This window comes from Dama dama, chromosome X (genome assembly GCF_033118175.1).
Source record: "Dama dama isolate Ldn47 chromosome X, ASM3311817v1, whole genome shotgun sequence".
Lineage (NCBI taxonomy): Eukaryota > Metazoa > Chordata > Mammalia > Artiodactyla > Cervidae > Dama > Dama dama.
The window spans coordinates 91,289,652-91,309,394 of NC_083714.1; the positions used below are offsets into that span (position 1 = coordinate 91,289,652).

At 50.8% G+C, this 19,743-nt stretch overlaps 1 protein-coding gene across 5 annotated transcripts in view; it reads right to left on the reverse strand.

Moving 5' to 3' along the window:
• Window positions 1-16,396, reverse strand: part of DLG3 (discs large MAGUK scaffold protein 3) — a 54,245-nt gene extending 37,849 nt beyond the window's left edge. For 2 of the 5 annotated variants that reach the window (XM_061137078.1, XM_061137077.1), the window contains exons 1-11: window positions 16,040-16,396; window positions 14,479-14,483; window positions 12,952-13,000; window positions 12,641-12,691; window positions 11,868-11,992; window positions 11,495-11,664; window positions 11,062-11,198; window positions 10,571-10,715; window positions 9,805-9,964; window positions 8,065-8,221; window positions 7,550-7,652 (exon numbers count right to left, since the gene is read on the reverse strand). In XM_061137078.1, the coding sequence (XP_060993061.1) occupies window positions 7,550-7,652; window positions 8,065-8,221; window positions 9,805-9,964; window positions 10,571-10,715; window positions 11,062-11,198; window positions 11,495-11,664; window positions 11,868-11,992; window positions 12,641-12,691; window positions 12,952-13,000; window positions 14,479-14,483; window positions 16,040-16,396 (1,459 nt within the window). Of the gene's footprint in view, window positions 1-6,618; window positions 6,768-7,549; window positions 7,653-8,064; window positions 8,222-9,804; window positions 9,965-10,570; window positions 10,716-11,061; window positions 11,199-11,494; window positions 11,665-11,867; window positions 11,993-12,640; window positions 12,692-12,951; window positions 13,001-14,478; window positions 14,484-16,039 lie in introns of those variants that run through there. The other 3 variants (XM_061137080.1, XM_061137079.1, XM_061137081.1) reach the window with 3 other exon arrangements.
• Between the last annotated feature and the right edge of the window lie 3,347 nt (window positions 16,397-19,743).

Below are 19,743 nucleotides of genomic sequence, written 5' to 3' on the forward strand. Positions count from 1 at the left end.
TACAAACACAGAGAGAGAGAGAGCTGTATATAAAGTTCAGCCCCAGGAGGCAAAACTGAAAAGAAAGCTAACATTTTTTTCTCTTCTAAGTTTGCAAAACAGGGTGGGCCTAAAAGGGTGTAGCCACTTTGGCAAAATCTGGCAGATCCTCAAAACTGTTCAATGTGGTTACCTTATGACCCAGCAATTCCACTCCTAGGAATATATACCCAAAAGAATTGAAAACATATGACCACACAAAAACTTCCCATGAACATTGATAGCAGCAGTATTCACAACAGTCAAAAGATGGAAACAACCCAAGTCCATCAACTGAAGAATGGATAAACGATTTGTGGTATAACCATAAGATGAAATATTATTCAGTCTTAAAAAGGAATGAAGTGTTACATTGCTATGTCGGGATGAACCTTGAAAAAACTATGTTGAAAGAAGCCAGACACAAAAGACTGCATATTTTGCATATTATATGATTCCATTCACATGAATGGGCCAGAAAAAGGAAACGTTACAGAAACAGAAAGTAGATTGGTGGGTGCCTTGGGCTAGGAAGAGGGGAGGAGTTTGGGGGAAATAGGGAGTGACTGCTAATGGGATGAGACTTCTTTTGGGGGTGAGGAAAATGTTCTAAAATTGACAGTTGTACCACTCTGAGCATTCTAAAAACCACTGAGTGGTACACTGTAAAGGGTGAATTGTACAGTATGTGAATAAGCTGAGTTTTTTTTTTTTTTAAGGTGGGCCCTATCATTTTTATCAGGTCAGCATTCCTAGCTAAAATTATCTGCACCCAAGCCCTCCAGCACACAGTTGATAAGAGTGAAAGGTAGCACCTTTCCTCCTGCTTCCCTCTAATCACCTGAGTAATGACATAGTTGGCTTGCTCTGGTCTCAAGTCAATTCGTAAACAGCTTGAGAATCAAGGGACCAAGCAAAGCAAAACTGACTGGCAAATAATAAGCACATGAAAAGACACTCAACATTATCAGCCATTTGGGGAAATGCAAATAAAAACCACAATGAAATACCACTTCCCAAACACCAGAAAGGCTAGAATCAAAAAGACTGACATTTACAAGGGTTGGCGAGGATGTGGAGAAATTGTAACCCTCACACTGCTGGTGGGAATGTGAAATGGCACAGCCACTACGGAAAACACCCTGGGTATTCCTCCAAAGGTTAAATATAGAGTTGCCATATGATCCAGTTATATGCATACAGATGTTCAAAGAGTAGTATTCATAACAGCCAAAAAGTAGAAATAACCCAAATGCCTATCAACTCATAAATGGATAAACAAAATGTGATATATTCATACAACAGAATGTTATTCAGCCATAAAAATAAATGAAGTATTGATATATGCTACCATACAGATGAACCTCAAAAACACTATGCCAAGTGAAAGTAGTCAGTCATAAAAGACCATATAATATATGAATACATTTATACAAAATGTCCACAACAGGCAAATCCATATAAGCAGAAGTAGATTAGTAGCACTGAGGGGGATGGAGAGGTTGGAGGGGTGGGAGATAGCTAAAGGGTTCAGTTTCTTTTCGAGGTGGTGAAATGTTCTAAACTTGATTGACATGATGGTTGCACAACTCTGTGAATTCTACACCACTGAATTACACCCTTAAATGAGTGAATTGTAAGGTCATAAAAAATGAATTACAAATACAACTCCATTTTACTGCATTAGTATTCTTAAGCCTGCACATATTAAGTCAAGCCAACCAACTTTCATCTTTTGGCTCCTCCTAAGGTATCCCCCACAATACCATTCTATGGCAGTCTTCCTAAGTCCTCTTTCCTTTTGCAGGAGGGGGGGTTCTCCCTCAGGTTTCATTATCTCCTTTGGTATAGGAGTTTGTGATCATCAAGATTTAAAAAGCTAATAATTGGGACTCTCAGAAAGTATCTTCTGGGTAGAGTAGGGGGGCTCACAGCTTCTCTGCTGTGGAGAAAGGTAGTTGGCAGTCTATTGGCAAAAGCCTGGGACACGAAGTTATCAGGAAATCTGACTTCAAATTTTGTTTCTGCCCCTTACTGGCTGTGGGACCTTGAGCAAGTCACTCAACCTCTCTGATCTTCACTTTCCTCATCTGTAAAATAGGGATTGTGTGTGTGTGTGTGTGCTTAGTTGTTCAGTCGTGTCCTACTCTTTGTGACCCCCATGGACTGTAGCCTGCCAGGCTCCTCCATCCATGCGGATTCTCCAGCCAAGAATACTGGAGTGGGTTACCATGCCCTCCTCCAGGGGATCTTCCCAACCCAGGGATCAAACCTAGGTCTCTCGCATAGCAGGTGGATTCTTTACCATCTGAACCACCAGGAAAGCCCAGATAATAGGGATAATACCACCTATCCCATATGGATATTAGTGCTTACAAAGCCATCTAGAACACTTGTTGTTGTTCAGTCACTAACTCATCTCCAACTCTTTGCGACCCCATGGACTGCAGCACGCCAGGCTTCCCTGGTGGTGGTGGTTGGTGGTTTAGTCACTAAGTCATGTCCAACTCTTGCGACTCCATGGACTGTAGCCTGCTAGGCTCCTCTGTCCACAGGATTCTCCAGACAAGAATACTGGAATGGGCTGCCATTTCCTTCTCCAGGGATCTTCCTGACCCAGGGATTGAACCCGGGTCTCCTGCATTGCAGGCAGATTCTCTACCAACTGAGCTACGAGGGAAGCCCACTATCTCCCGGAGTTTGTTCAAACTCATGTCCTTTGAATCAGTGATGCCATCCAACCATTTCAACCTCTGTCACCCCCGTCTCCTCCGTCCTTCAATCTTTCCCAGCATTAGGGGCTTTTCCAATGAGTCGGCTCTTCACATCAGGTGGCCAAAGAACACAGGGCTGTGCTAAGTGCTAAGTCGCTTCAGTCGTGTCTGACTCTTTGCAGCCCTATGGACTGTAGCCTGCAAAGCTCCTCTGTCCATGGGATTCTCCAGGCAAGAATACTGGAGTGGGTTGCCATTTCCTTCTCCAGGGGATCTTCCCAACCTAGGAATCGAACCAGTGTCTCTTAAGTCTCCTGCATTGGCAGGCGGGTTCTGAGAACATAGAGACACTCAATAATTCAACAAAATATGTGCCAGGCTCTGGACTAGGTGCTGGGGCACAAAGATAAATACAATAGTAGCTGCCTTCAAATTGTTCATTATAGAAATGCTGTTAACAGGAATTCATTTTCTTCCTTTCTTCTTTTAGGATGGCAGTAGGAGTTTCAGGACTTTGATTCTTTGCCTAGATCAACTTTCACCTCTACCCTCTAAAGAGAGACCATGCTGATAGGGTGGCAGCTACATTTACATCCCTCATTCATGATGGTTACTTCAATGTTATGGGGAAAACATCCCTTTTATGCTTACAAATTATTATCAAGACTGATCCTTAACTCTTCCAGGCCTTACCTGTACATGTTTCCATGGTGAAAAGTGTGCTGTTTCAGCACTTCAAAGTTAGTATGGAAAACTTTAATTCTTTTTCATTCTCCGTACCCCCGCCCCAGCCTGTCTGGATTTACATTCCAGTTGAAAAGACTAGTCACAAAGGATCAGTTCCCAGTTTAGCTACCTTAGTGACCAATTTCTGGCTCTCCTCCTGATTTGGGGTTCAGGTTCTATGCTAAAAACAAAAGGGCTTTCCAGAAAAATACTATCCGAGTTTATAAACAGAGGCTGACAGAAAGTGACTAGGGAGGAAAATGTAGGAGATGATAGTTTCTAAATCAAAATGTTATAATACGAAACCTATCCTTCCCTTGGTAGAGCAATTCCACAAGTCACAGAAAAATATTTTTCATTTTAGAATAGACTGGAAGGGAGCCTTTGCCAAGAGCCAGTTGTTTAAATTTTCAATTTGAATTTTAAGCAGGATTATACATGCCCAAGAACATCATGCTATTTTTAGCTAAATAGGTAGGATTGCTGTGTCCACAACAGTTTGGGGCAATCAAGAGTGAAACTATTAAACAGCATCTCTCACTGTGGTACCTTATCATTTAGCACTTCTATTTCCATTTTAATATCTTCCAAAGCTTCATCATACAAATGTTAGTAAAGCAACCATGCTAGGCATAATACAAAGTTTATATAGATAGACAAGGTTCCTATCTTCATTATGGGTTCAACCCATTAAGCAACCAGATATTTCAAAGTTAGAGCTGCCATCCAGCTTAAGTGTCCAGATGAGATACATCAGGAAGCAACTGTCCTACACTTATCACCCTTACAATGCTTGCACCATTTCTATGTATTCAAAAGAGAGGGGTAATGAAAATGTTCTAAAATTGACTGTGATGATGAATGCACAGTTCTGTGAATATACTAAAAGCCACTAAATTGTACACCTAAATGGATGCATTGTATGGTATATGAATCATATCTCAATTAAGCTGTTAAAAAAAGGAGAAAAAATGTTCTTGCTCTGATTGTTCTAATTAGTTAAAGCTATTTTTTTTAATTTCTCCTACTAAAGGATATCTAGCTACAGGCTGCACTGGTTGAGCAATGGTGCCTCAGGGGCCACCACAGAGATCATTCGCACCTTCCCCCACACACACATTTTTCTTTCCCTCCCTCTCTCTTCTATTAATTTCCCTGTTCCTTTTCTCTGCTCCAAAAAGGTCTCAGGTTTCTCAGGTATTCACAAGCACGATTTGTCCCAAGTGGTGGACTTTAGGATTATACTGATCGCTGACCCTCAGCAACATTCCCTTCATGACCTTAGGCAAGCCGTGTCCCTGCTCTCCTGTCGCTGTTCTGATCTGCACAGTGAGGGGTTGGACTACGTGATCCTTTCCAGTGCCCACATTCCTTGTGAAAAAAATACAAATGATGAATACTTATTTGGCCAATAACATGGAAAGTCTCTGCCATTTTAGCCAACAAATATATATTTGGATTATTCATTTTGTAAATGCCTATGTGAGGCAATCCTCCAAAGAACAGTATTTAACATAATTATAAAATAATTAACATGCAGTCCTTATTCTTAAAAACTATCACTTTATCAAAGAAAATTCAGAGCCCAACATAGAATGCTTGATAGTCCCTCTGTGCCTGTTTCTAAGGGCCCATTTTTTTATTGGGGAAAAAAAAGCGTTTGCATGTTGAGGCCCTGATGTATTTTCCAAACCAAGGAAAGAAGTGAGATTGGGGTGGCAGAGCCTTAACAAAAAAGTGGTTCAACTAAATCCTAAGAGAAGAAGGGCTTTGTTTCTCAAATGGTAGAGAAACCTAACATAAGACAGCACCTCGACAAACATCATAAACGTTCAGAAACATGCTCAGAGAGCAATGAACACTGCAGGAATCCCTTCAGCCTGGACAACTTGCGGCTCTTTATGGAAACCAATTACATTCTCCCAACAAAACTCACAGAAACATGTTGTTACCAGTTTCCAACATACTACCACCAAATCCACAGTATTGTTTCCCTGTGTCCAGTATCAGTGAGTAAAACCTAAACACATCAATTTCTCTCTCACACACACACCCACACACCCCCACAGACACACAAGAAACCATTTTCTTTGCAGAACCTAGGTTGCCTAAGCAGTGGGCATGAAATGGATAAATATTGGTTGCTAATAAAAATCAAATGGTGAGGTTTACACGGAGAAGCAAACAGCACACGCAGGCATCATAAAAACAGTAACCCTAATGTGTGTTTCTTGTCATGAAGCTGGACACCCAACACGGAAAGAAATGATTCAAGGTGTCCATTTGCATCCCTCTTTGCCAGTACCTCAGATCAACAAGCTCTCCTGTTAGTCACCTCCCTACTCTTGTCCCCATCAAAAAAGCCTAGTGCAAAAGGTGGCCCCCTCTCTTCTTGGCCTGCAGGCGCTGAACACGGGGTGGGGGTGGGGCAGCGGAAAGGACAAAGGTAGGCGCTTTCCATCCCTCACGGCTTTGCAGCAAAGCTGCCAGCCTCTCCCCATTCCCATCAAGGAACAGAGCACCTGCCCGAGGGAGGGCCCTGCCTCCATCTCAGTGGCCGGCCAGCAGGGCCTAGGTGTCCCAGGAGCCCAGGCACTGCAGCCCTAAGGGACAAAGACCGGCCCGACAAGGGGGAGGGGGGACGAAAGGAGTCGGCGACAGTCGGAAAACGCTGGCAAGCAAAAGCGGGCGTGGGTTGGGGCGAGAATACAAAGCCCACCTCGGGGGTTCCCAGAGGTCGCCAGGTCGGGGGTGAGGGGTACTAACGGGTGTGGGGGAGGGGAAGACGGAGAAAATTCCTCAGAGGCCGGGAATTAGGGGCGCAGCCGCTGGCAAAAAGGAGGCTGGGAGGCGGACAGAGGCCCCGGGCTAGAAAGGGCAGAGTTCGTGGGTGGGGAGAGGTGATGGCCAAGAGGTAAGAGACCCGCAGGGGCTCGGTGGCGCGAACGCTCAGCCGCGCGAGGCGCTCCGCGGGGCGGCGAGGGGCCCTCAGGAGGGGCTCCAAAACCCCGCGCCGCGCGGAGCTGGGGACACGCGGCCCAGGGATTCCAAGGAGAGCGCAGAGTTGGGGGCACAGTGTGGGAAAAGAGTCTGAGAACAGAACCGTAGAGAGGCTAGGGGGGACTGTGAGGGGGCCTGACCCCTGTCCGCCCCACCTCACCTGGCGCCGGGTCGGAGTCCAGGTCTAGTGCTGAGAAAGCGCCAGCTCCCGCCGGCCCCTCCGTCCCGCGCGGGAGACCACGGACACAAAGCGGGGCCCGCGCGGGAGGAGGGGGAAGAAGAGGAGGAGGAGGGGGAGGGGAGAGAAAGGAGGAGGAGACGCCTGAGGCGCGCGACGGGGGGGGAGGAGGGGCGCCCGCCGCCCTCCGCCTGGGTCAGGGGGCGGGGCGTGAGGCTGGAGGCCGCGCTTGGCCGGCCAATGGCCACCCCGCCGGCGGGCTGGCTCGGGCGCGCCATCCCGCAGCTCACCTCGGCACCTGGGCCTTGGCTGGCCCCAGCCAATCAAACGTCTTCATTTGCATAACTGGCCCCGCCCATTCGCCCAGGCCGGGGGACACGCTCCCAGAGAACACAAAGAAGAACCCCCGTAGGGGGAGGGGGATGTCCATGTCCCAACCCGGAGAACCTAGCATCACCTTTTCAGCGGGTTTATGAGTGTTTCACGGTCACCCTGATGAGGGGAGAAGTGGGGTTCACAGAGGCTGGTCCAAGCTCTCTTGAAAAGTTGGTACTCTTCTCCCTTGGGTCCTTCTAGCCAAGAGTTACTCTCCTGTTACAGGATACAGTTATGTTCTTCGCCTCTGCCCCCACTTCCCCCTCCCCTTTTTCCAGTCGCCCCAATCTCTGTGCTTCCTCCCGTAGGCTGCTGCCCACTACTGGCCTTCAGCTGCACTGCAGCCCTAATCACAAGGCTCTGAGCACAATCTTAATAGATGCTTCCAACCCACCCAGAAAAGGGGAGAGGAAGGGGTTACTGTGTGAGGGTAGAAGAGAACTAGCCAAGTAGCCTTGTTACCTATGACGGCAAAAGCCAGCAATGAATAATAGGTCTAATCTTCCCAAATCATCTTGTTCCGCCTTCCCTCTCCTACCTTCAGGTCTGTACTGGGCCACAATGGTGACTGACTGGCCAGCCCGTTTCAGAGCAGCTGCAGCCTGCTCGTGAGTTGCATTCCTCAGGTTCACACCATTGACCTGTCCAAAGAGAGGTGTTGTGAGCCACCTCAAAAGGAAGAAAGGAGTTCTCTGTTGTAGCAGTTAGGAGAGGGAGATGGGTAACCCATCCCTAAGCCTACTCAGATGCCTTTCTCAGTAGCCCATCCCTGCCTATTATGATGAAACCTAAAGGTTACACCTCTAGTGTAATAATTATCTTTTTGGGGGTCAAATGTCAACCAGGGCTCAGAGCCAAGAGATATGTGTTTCTTCTTTAAGTACAAGTCTGGTCCCTGTCCCTCACGATGGATATCTATAAAGAGAATATGTTTACTCCAGCTCTTAGCCTTCCCCCACTTCAAGAAATATTCCTTGGGGAAAGTGAGGTATTCCCTCCTCCCTTTTAGAGTGGCCCAGCTCCCATCCTCCCACCTTGCCTTTGTTTCCTCACCGATAAGATCCGGTCTCCCCTGCGCAGCTCCCCACTCAGGTCAGCTGGGCCTCCTGCCAGGATGAAGGAGACAAAAATGCCTTCTCCATCCTCACCCCCAACGATGTTGAAGCCCAGGCCTGTGGAGCCCTTGTGCAGGATGATCTTGCGGGGCTCCCTGGTGGGAAAAGAGTGGAAGAGTCAGGACAAAGTAGGTATAAACTGTCATCCCTGTGAGGGCCAGCCTGGAACAAGGCCCACATGTCTGTAGAAGGACTTAGGTCCCTAGGTATGATACTCTGTTGCTCCCTTTCTCTCCTAAAACCTGCTTGGCCACTGTTTGCTGCCAGGTGCCAAGTTTCAGTTGTTCTTCCTCCCTTCTTCCTGAGGGCTTGGAGTGAACTTCCCAGTGGGCAGTCCCTGACTCTCTCAGGTCAATAAACCCCTACCCTGGGCTCTAGCGACCATATCGCAGAGCCCACTCACTGGTCCTCTTCCTCCCCAGATTCTCCCATCCTACCAACTGGTGTGGTGGACCCTGGGCCACAAGAAGGTGAATCAGTTAGGGGCTGTGGAATGGCCCTGGGTTTGACTGCACTCACCACCCACAAACTGTGGTAGGTACTTTACACATGCTCCTCCGCAGTCTCAAAAATCCACCCACCAGCTATGACCCCTCCTACTTTCTCCAACAACAGATTTAGTCACCAGCTACCACTGTGTACCCTTGCTGGGTTATGTGGGAGACAGAGATAAAGAAATCCCAGGTCCCCAAAAGGAGCTTAGGAGCCTAACCAAAGAGAGGAGCCGAGCACGTGAAAACGCCAACTAACCACGTCTAAGGAACCCCTCTGTAAATGGTCACAGTGTCATTAGGTGAGAGCAGCAGCAGCTCCCGTGTAGTCACACAACCAAACCCGGCACACTTGCCCGACTCACTCTTCACTTTAAGCATCTCTCATCAGAGGAGCCCCAGGTCTGAGGCTCTCCCTCTCTTGTTCCCAGCCTCAGGTGCGGGGCTCCTCCCCTGAGACCCAGATGCCTTCCTCTTCTCCTACCTGGCATCCCCTCCAGGCCGCAGGGAGCGGAGCGGCCAGGCCCACCTCTGCGAAGCCCTCCTCCAGGCCGAGGCCGAAGCTGAGCCCAAGCCAAGGGCCAAGCCGGAGCCTGAGAACTTGCGTGTCCTCTCCATGGCTCCTCCAGCTCTCCCCCCCAGCTCCGGCAGCCTACCCTTCCGGCTCCACGAGAGCCTCCCAGGCCCCACCCCGCAGAAACCTGTCCCCCGGAACCCCTGCCGGCCCGACCAGTTCCGCGAAGGTGGCCAGTTCCGCGGCAGCCGCCAGAGTGGGGCGGGGCGGATCCCTGCGAGGCCACCTGGCCCGCCAGCCCCAGCAGCCGAACTGCTCTCTTCTCTTACGTGGAATGGTTGCAAACGAGGGGGCTGCAACCGTCACAGGGCAAGAAACCCCGCACCCTCCACCCACCTCGGCCCGCTAAACACTCTATCCTACCCTTTCTCCACACTTTCGAAAGGGGGCCACACACTTGGCGCTCCCCCTGTTGGTAGAACTTGTTCCTGCAGCCACCTTTGTCCCTCCAGAGTCCGAAGGGCTCGAGAGGGGGCCTCAGACCCCAATGACAGGAGCAAGGAGGGCTTTATCCTCTTCTTTGCCATACTACAAGAAGGCCCGTGGCCACGAGAAAGGATTCCTCTCCTCCCCATCCCTAGATAGGATGAAGAGGTGGGGGTGGGGGTATTACCTGGTGAAGTCCTCTTCAGCCAGCATGTGCCTGGGGATAGGAGAGTAGCGGGCGGGGGGAACCTGAGGAGGAGCAGGGTAGCTGACCTTGCTCTCCACAGCCCCGAGATAACCCAGGCTGGAGTTATGGCTTATGTGGTTGTCAGCCAAGGCAGTAAAAGCTGGAATGGAGAAAGGGAGAGAGAAGTTCCCTGACCACTCCCCAGTGGTAGCCTCCTCCACCTTCCACCACGGGCTGCCCCCACTCCCTCAGATGCAAAAAAAAAAACCAGACCAAGGGATGCTGATTCCTCAGGCCTCTCCTCCCTACTCCACCCCCTAGGGTTCCTCCTCCACAGTCCCTTTCTGAATCCTGAGCTCACTCCTGTGAGTCTTAGAAAGAGCTAAAGTCAGGGCAGTCTACAAAGAAAAACATGACTAGAGGTGTGACTAATAATAACCCCTCACATCTCTGTAGCTTAATACAGTTTTCCAAGGGCTTTCTCGTCCATGATCTCATTTGATCCTTGCAGCTCTCCTATGAGGAGGGCAGCACATATATCACTAGCTCCTTTTTGCCAGAGAGGAAACTAAAGACAGGTGAAAGGGACTTTTCCAAGGACATCCAGGAAGAAGGGACACAGCTTGGATTTGCACTCAGTTCTCCCCAGCACTAGTCTTATTTTCTGCCCCCCTTCCCTCTCTCTTAACAAGGAGTATTAACTTCTTCCCCTCCAGAAACCAGAGGGTAGGGCTTCGGGCCAGGGACAGGACAGACAGGTACGTACTGCTGGCATAGTCGGGGGGTGCGTACATGTCGTTGAGGTGGAGGCTGCCTGGCTTGGCCACCTTCAGGTAGACCATATCAGACGTGTTCTTCAGTGAGGCCACAGCTTCCTCATGCCTCACATCCTGCAGATTGGTGTTGTTCACCTGGAAGAGGTCTTAGGGCTAGCACTGGGGAGAAGAAGGGAGGGCCTCCCCAGGGAACCCGGTGGGGAGTACTCTTTCAGTGAAATTCAATGGTGCTCTAGTCTGACAGAGGCCCAAGTACAGTGCTGTGAGGAGCAGAGAAGCAGGGGGTAGTGGTGGGCAGGTGAGGGAGTTCCAGCCATGAAGAGGACTAGGGGCTTGTTATCTGGGGACACACACCTCAGATGATGCTCTTGAAATTTGCCATAATGCCTAGTTCCAGAATGAGGTTCAGGGGGGAGGGAGAGGCTGCTAAAGCTCCACCTCCCCACCCGCCATTTGGGCATCCCTGGGAAGGCTGTCTCACCGCCAGCAACCGATCCCCGATCTGTAGGCGTCCATCCTTCTGAGCAGCACCCCCTTCGATGATCTTAGTGATGTAGATGCTGTTGTCTCCTGGGATGTGCTGGTTGCCAATCCCCCCAGCAATGCTGAAACCGAGGCCTGGGAGGAAGCCAGCAAGGAGTGGGAGAGTGACACAAGGAGAAGTTAGAGTGCTCAGTTAAGCCCAACCCCAATCCCCCACGCTCAGCCAAGCCACCAGCCCCACAGGAACTTTCCCCAGGGATCCCAAACACTAGGCTGTCATCCCGTAGTCAGTAAGGGTGAGATGTGAGGTCAAGAAAGAAGACTGTGAGCTGAACTGGGGAGGTAGGCAGGGGGTGAGGGGATTCCCTTCCAATTCCTATAGGGCCAACTAGGGGCCTCTGGCCAGAGCACAGGAACCCAGAGGGCCGCACCTTTGGGCCCTTTGAGCAGATTGACCTCCATGATGGTCTCTGGTGGAGGCTGTCGCCTCCGTACCACCAACCGCACCACAGGGCCAGCCTCCTTCAGTGCCTCCACGGCCCGGCTGTGCACCACCTCCGACACGTCCACTTCATTCACCCGCAGCACACAGTCATTCACCCTGCGGGGGAAGCCCAAGAGGCATGACACTCTGCCACCGCCCCTCCACCCTCCCTCCCACCTCCTCCTCTTTCTCTCTCCTCCCCTCATCTCCCCCTCCCCCTCTCAGATCTAATGGAAGGGTCATCCTGTCAGGCGGCCCTCCTCCCCCCTCACCTCCATTCTGTCCCTGCAACCCCTGGCCCTGCTTCTAGACCACCTCACCCCAGCCTCCCATCCATGGCAGCTGCTCCACCAGGGATAATCTTGGTAATAAAGATTCCAGGGTCATCGGGGACATGGGGGTTGTCGATGCCACCTGCAATGCTGAAGCCCAGGCCAGAATTTCCCTGCAGAAAGAAGTGGAGAGGCACGGTCTGCTCAAACAGAAGGCATAAGGAACGGTTTCTGGGACCCCCTCTACCCCTGCCCCTCCCCAGAGCAGCTTCTCCAGGCCTCAGAGGGGGCCATGGCAGGCTGGGGCACATTCGTCACAAATCTGGCAGATTCCCACCCTGTGCTGACCATTCTGGCATGGAGGCCTCAGCGAAGCCATCCTCTCCCCACTTCCCCAGGCCTCAGCAAGCAAGGTCAATTAATATTTATTAGTTGGTTGATTAGGCTTCCCAGTTGGCGCTAGAGGTAAAGAACCTGCCTTCCAATGCAGGAGACATAAGAGATCTGGGTTCAGTCCCTGGGTTGGGAAGATCCCCTGGAGAAGGGCATGGCCACCCACTCCAGTATTCTTGCTTGGAGAATCCCGTGGACAGAGGAGCCTGGTGGGCTATGGTTCATAGGGTCGCACAGAGTCCGACACGACTGAAGTAACTTAGCACACACAGTCGGTTGATTGATTAATGTAGTGATGCAGCCTCTGAGGGCCGTTTCCCCATCCTCTCAATGTAGGTCCCCGTGAGTCTTGAGGCCAAGATTCAGGAACCCCTCACCTGGTTCTAACCCTCCCCTCCCATTTCATCCTGCCCCACTGCCAGACTCACCCGCTCAAGGACTATCTCCTCATACTTGAACATGCCATCGCTGCCATTCACCTGAGGAAAGACACAGGCAGGACCCTGAGTGCCTCCTGCCTAACCCTCCCCACCCCAACCATCTGCCCGCTGGTCAACCTGCTTATCCCCCTACTCCCTGCAGAGTAGGGAAGCCCAAATTGACCCTGGGACACCTCTTGGGACAGGCTGACCCTGAGGAGGCTCCCCTCCCCTTGCTTCCAGCCACATCAGGCCAAATCCAGCTGCTCAGTTAGCCCAGATCAATTGTCTGGGACTGAGGCAGTCAGTGCTGCAGTCACCAAGAGGCTGGGCTCTGGGGCCTCAGGGTTCACTAGGAGGGATGCAGGGCTGGCCCGAGGGGGATGGCAGAAATGGACCATGGCGGGCAGACCATGCCACACATAGCATCCATGCCTGGATGGGAACCTACTCCTCTCTGAACAACAGGTCTCCCTGACTTGGGAGTCACAGACCCCCACCATGTCAGAGCTGGAAAGGCAGCAGCCACCATCTTGTTCAACCTCTCCCATGTGATAGACAGTGACACTGAAGACCAACCTCTCCCATGTGACAGACAGTGACACTGAGGACCAAAGAGGACACAGGTTGTGCCTGAGTGTATATTGGGAGTTAGTGGCAGAGCAAGGGCTAGAACCTGGATCTCCAGGTGCTCTTTTGAATAAAACAAGCTTGCCGAGGCCATTGATGTTCTGGCCTGTCAATCGCCTTGCCCATTAAAGCTCATGGGCAAAAGAAAAGCTGCCCCCTCAGAGTACCTCATGAATCTTCATTCTGCCTCTCCTTCTGTGTCCCCAAGAACCCAATTCCTCCAGTGGGCAGAAGGAGTCAAAATCTTAATCCATTTTCTATCCAGGGGCTTTTGATCCTGAACGCTTTGTGTTTCTCAGCAGAAAGGGATCTGGTCAGGAGTCAGGGCAAAGCCAAGGGCGGAACAGGAGCAGAGTGGACAAGGTTCCCCATTTGGAAGAAGCTAATGACCCACGGATTAACTGGCAGCAGAGTCCATGGCCTTCAACATGCAGTAGTCATGGGAAGAGAAGCAAGGGAAGGGGATGGAAACACAGGGTTGGTCTGACCAACCCACAGAAGTAGCCTCCCACGCGGGACAAACTTGTGGCCACTGTCAAGTGAAAATGTGATTCTGGACAGACAAGTAGCACCTGCTCCCTGGCTTTCATTCTCATCCCCACGAATGGAGGAGCCCTCTTACCTCTCTCCCCAGAGAACCTGGTGTCCCTCCCCCCATCTTTGGCTGTGAGGTCCCTTTCCTGACCCCTGATCTTCTCCTCTGAAGAAGGAAGCTGCAGACCCAGGGTGAAGATTCCTCTGCATGCCCTGCTCTGCTTCCCTGCTTCTGCCTTCACCCCACAGCTCTGGCTTTGAAAAACAGAGAGGAGGACAGGACTAGCTAATCATGCCTCCACCTTTCCTGAGCCTGGCCCCACGACTTTTTGCCCTGCAGCCCTAGGAGCTGGTGGGAAGATTCTTGCTGCAGCCTGACTCTTGTCTCTGATCCCAGGAGGAAGAACTGATGGCTCTTAAGAGCCCCGAAAGAACACAGCTGCCTGAAGTACCATGCAACAGACACACAGGCAAAAGGATCTCCATGCAGCTCTTTTGTGCATCTGGTATACCATGTGTGCCCACATGTGAGAGCCATGCTTCAAGCCCAGCTCCGGCAAGACCCAGCAGCTCCTGGCTTCCACGCTCCAGTCTTGCATTGTCCCCGTCAAGGAACCCATTCCCAGGGCCAGGAGCCATCCAGGGATCAGTCCTGGCAAAGAAACCTTGACCAACTGGCCCACCTAGCCTTGGGACTGGCATTTATCTCCCAGTTGAGCCAGACAAGCACAAGAGAGTGTTTACAAGGGTAGGGCCCCAGGGTGGAGGGGGAAAGGAGAGAGGGGAACCCGCTGGAGAGGGCAAGGGGCCAAAGCAAGGGACACAGGAAACAGTCGGTGTGAACAGGCAGAAGGGCAGAACTGAGGACTCCTTTCCCCAGGAAGTCCCCATGCTTGCTTCTGAGTGAGAGCACATCCGATCCCCAGAGGGGGACAGAGGTGGCCAGAACGGTCACCAGCTTGGGGCAGCCAGCACCTGCCCTCCCCAGCAAAGCCTCCTCCTCCCCTCTCCCTACCCTGGGGGCTGCAGAGCTGAATAACCAGACAGGCCCTCCGCCGTGCATGCCAGGGACCTGGCTCTGCCGGCCCAGCCTCCATTTTGCTGCTTCTCCCACAGATGCTCCTTCCATTTTCTAAGCTGGCAGTTTAGGCTGGGAGTAGAAGCCGGAGTTGTGCCCAGCACCCAGGGGTTCCCAAGCTGTGCCAAGTCAGGGCTGGGGGGCTAAGTTTTCCCACATCTAGGGGTACCCCAGAGGGACATGCCCCACCGGGGCCAGTCCCTAAACCATAGCAGCTGCCCCTTGCCTGGCTCCAGGCACCATGCCTGTTCTGGAGCGAGGAAGATTGCTTCAGCTCCCCTCTCAGCACACACACACACTTCAGAGCTGCTTGGACAAAAGAGTCCATCCTTCTCAGCAGCCTCTCAGCCTTGCTTGGGACGTGTCTCTTGCCTCCTCCCCCTCCCTCCCTTGCCTGTCAAGCGCCTCTCACCAGGGACACCGCACATGCACACACACACATAGAGGCACACACATGCACACACTTGCAGCCACATGCTCACACACATATACATGTGGCCACACACACATACGGGCAAACACAGCCAAACCCGCAGCTTCATCTACAGAGACACCTCCACATTCAGAGAGACATCCCCACATGTCCATGTGCACATTCACACACAAAGGGATGGAGAGGGACTCATGGCATCAGGGGATGAAGCTTGGCGAGCTGGGCACATGGGCTCCTCAACATAGATTCACAGGCGCTCCACTGCCTCACTGCCTTTCTCTACACACCTCAACATACATACACACACACACACATGTCCCCGCTACGCAGAGCACCATGCCCCCTCCTCCCCTCCTGTGGAGACACACACCACACACAGCCCCCGCAGAACCTCCCGCCCCCTGTCAGACACAGAGACACTGCTCAACCCCCACACCGAGAAGAACCCAATCCCCCCACACAGGAAAATGAGCCCCTCCGCCATACCTTCACCTCCTGACACACAGCTCCTCCCAATCCCCTCCAAATGGAGACCCCCAAACGGACACACACAGAGAAGCACACATTTCCAACCATCTCTCTTGGGCCAGCTGCAGTGCTGGGGCTCAGGGTCTGCTGGCTTGGAGCCCCAGGAACCCCTGCTGCACTCCAGGCCTCTAGGCCCCCCACTCCCCAGCCCCCCTGGGTTGCCCCCCTCCGCACCCCCCCCGCACCCCCCCTCCCCCGTCCATACCTGCTCATACCAATCCCGGCCTGTACAGGTGCACTCTGGCCACCAGCTGGGGCCGCTGCCGTTGAGTTTGGGGGTGCTCTTGCCCGGGACTGGCTTAGGGGGCACTGGTCCCACATCCCGGCCGGTGGGGATGAGCTTGGCCTTGGTGCGGGGGGTGGGGGTGGCCCCCGCCTGCGAGGGCAGGGTCTGCGAGCTGTAGCCCCCATAACCGGCACTGGCTCCATTGCCCCCACCTGGCCCGTAGGGGTCGGGTACCTGCCAGTCCCCGTAGCTGGGAGGCTCGAGGCGCCGCAGGGCGGCCAGGCGGGTCACCTCGTAGCACTCGGGGCACTTACAGCAGTGCTGGTGCTTGTGCATCGCACTGCCCCCCGCGGCTCGGACCCCCCAGCCCACGCCGGTTTCCACGCCGCCGCCGCTGCCACCGCCGGGCTCCCGGGCACACTCACACTGCTCGGACCAGGAAGGGGGGGGCACCCGTTGGGGCGCCCGGGCGGAGCGGGGCCTGGGGCCGGGCGGGCGTCCCGGGGCCTCTGCCCCCACGCTGCCCCGCACCCACGGCTCCCCCTCCAGCACTGGCGGCTCCGTGTCGCCCGTCGTGGCTCCTGGGCCGAGGCCCAGCGGCAAAGAAGAAGCGGGAGCCTGGGCAGAAGCTGGGTGCTGCGAGGACCGCTCCTGCACTGGTCCCCAGGATGGATCTGAGTGGAGTCAAGAGCATCTCTCCCTGGCTCCGTTCTCAGTTGATTCCAGCCAATCAGCGTGCAGAATCAGGCAGCGGCAGCGGCAGCGGCAGGAATGCTAAACAGCGGCTCCTTAAAGGAACAGAGGCGGTGGCGCCCCCAGGCTCAGCCCCAGCTCCCCAGATATCCGGGGTAGGGCTGACCCTAGGTCGGGGACAGGGGACTTAGGCCACGGGTGAGCTCAGCTCTCAATTTCATGCCCCTTTATCTCCAATTTCATCCTGTCCTCCGCCCACTCCACCCCACCCCACCCTACTACCAAGGGGGAGTTGCAGAGAGATGCTCAATGGGTCCCCGGCCTAGCTCTGAGCTGGGGCCACCAGAAGTAAAGACTTGAGGCGGCAGAAGCGATCCAAGGGACGTTAGAACAGAGGGAGGGAGGTGCTCTCTCCTAACGGGACCAAGGAAGAGGACAGCTTAGGAGGCTATTCTCTTGTCAGTGCCTCTTCCTCGGGACTATTGTTCTCTCAGTCTCTAGGCCCTGAAATGACTGCAACCTAACACTTGACCTGCTTCTATCACCAATGAGGGACTCACACCTAGAACAAGAGGAGAGGAAAGCTCTAAGCTTTTATCCCTGGTGCACAGATTCCTGTCTCCTCCACTCCACTCCTGCATGGTTATCATGGAGGAAAGCACTTCAAGATGCCAAGAGAGTAAAGAAAGTCCAGGGCAGGAGGAAAGGTAAGAAGAGGTCTAAAATGAAAGAAATCTGGGGGTCTAGAGAAGAAGTTGGGAATACTTGTCCAAGGACATTTTCTTAACCGCTCTTGGCTCAGCCTGTTGGTGGATGGAAGAAGGATGACATGCTGGGAAAACTTGTCATTTTGCTGTTCTTGTTTTGTCATTAGCTACCAGTTATTGAGTCTTTACAAAGTCCTAAGTGCTTTACATGCAAACAAAACCCCTACCAAAGTGCTACTATTATTATCTGACTTATACCAATGAGAAATTGAGGCTCAGGGATGTTAATGCAGCTAGGTTACACAGGTGGAAGTGACGGAATCCTAGCCATTTGACTCAAGTCCACACTCAGAACTGCTCAAGTACAACAGGTCTATTCTAACTTCTGCAGATCTCAGATCAATGAACATTTGTTGCACACCTACTCTGTGCAAGGCCTTGACCTAGGCCCTAGGGCTACAGAAATTTATTCCTAATTCAACAAATATTCTCTGAGCATGTGCTATGTGCCAGACACTGTTCTAGGATTTAAGGACATAGCAGCAAACAGGGGGAAAAAAAACACGCAATAAATCCTTGCCCTTGGGGAGTTTACATTCTAGTGATAGGACGCAGACAAAAATTAGTACAATAAATAAGTGAAGTATATACTACTGTATATGGTGATAAGTGCTGTGGGAAAAAAGAAAAAGCAGAAAAAGAGGGATTGGGAGTACTAGGAAAGATATGAGGTTGTGATCATTTTTTCTTCAAGTTTTTTACCTCTATATTTTAGAAGGAAAATTTTCAAACATACTCAAAAACTGAAAGAATTTTACAGGGATCAGCCAATTGCCACCTAGATTTGCTTAACATTTTACTATACTTGCTTTATCACATATACATCCTTCACATATCCTCTTTAGCTTTTTTAAAAATGAAAATTTACAAACATACAGAAATGCTGAAAGAATAGTACAATGAACTTCTATATATCTTCCTCATAGAGCCAACAACTGGCAATGTTTTGTGATATTTGCTCTATCAATCGATCTACAATTTTTTCTGAATGATTCAAATGTAAGTTACAGATTTCATTACACACCTCCCCTAAATATTTTGGCATTCATTGTGTGGGGATAAAGACATTCTCCAGTAATACGAATATGACATGTAAGAAAATTACAATTATTGCATATCGTTTAATGTCCAGTCTCTGGCATGCTATAGTCCATGGGGTCTCAAAGAGTTGGACATGACTTAGCGGCTAAACAACAACAATTTCCAGTCTCTATTCAAGTTTCTCCAAACTTGTCTTTTATGTTTTTTAACATCAGAATCTAATCACGACTGTCACATTGCATTTGTGTCTTTAGCTACTAGAACAGCCCCAATATTAACAGAAAAAATTTTTATTTTGCAATAATTATAGATTTACAAGGAAACTGCATAAATAGTACAGAGAGGGCCTGTGTACCCTTAACCCAGTTTTACTCAATGATTGCATCTTACCTAATTATAGTACAATATCAAAACCAGGAAATTGACATTGGTACAATGTGTGTATAGTTCTATACCATTTTACCACATGTAGAGATTCCTATAACAACCATTGCAATCAAGATACAAAACTATTTTGTCACCACAAAGACCTATTGGTGTCATCAGTTTAAAAGATAGAGGAAAGTGTAAAAAAACCTTAACTCTATTTAGGTCTCTTTACCCTGTCTCATTTATACTATGGTTATCTTTAATATTTCCTCTACATATATTGAGCTCCACATCAGATGATACTATACCTATTGCTTCAACCATCAGACATTATTTAGACAGTTCAAGAGAAGAAGGAAAATCTGTTGTACTTATGTTTTTATTCATTCTATTCTTTCTTCCTTCCTGATATTCCAAGAGTTCTTCTTTTATCATTTCCTTTCTCTTTTGTGCACTGTCTTTAACCACTTTTAGGGTGAGTCTGCTGGTGTCAAGTTCTCGTAGCTTTCCTTTTTCTAAGGATATCTTGATTTCTCCCTCATTTCTGAAGGATATTTTCACTAAATATAGCATTCAGGCTTGGCAGTTCTTTTAACACTTGAAATATGTTGTGCCACTTCCTCTGGTCACCATGGTTTCTGGTGAGAAATCACTGATTCTTGAATTGTTTTCCCCCTGTTGATAAAGTGGTGTTTCTGTCTTACTGCTTTCAAGATTTTTCTCTTGGTCTGGTTTTTAAAAGTTTGATTATAATATGTCTTGACACGGATTTCTTAATCCTGTTTGAGATTTGTTCAGCTTCTTGAATCTGTA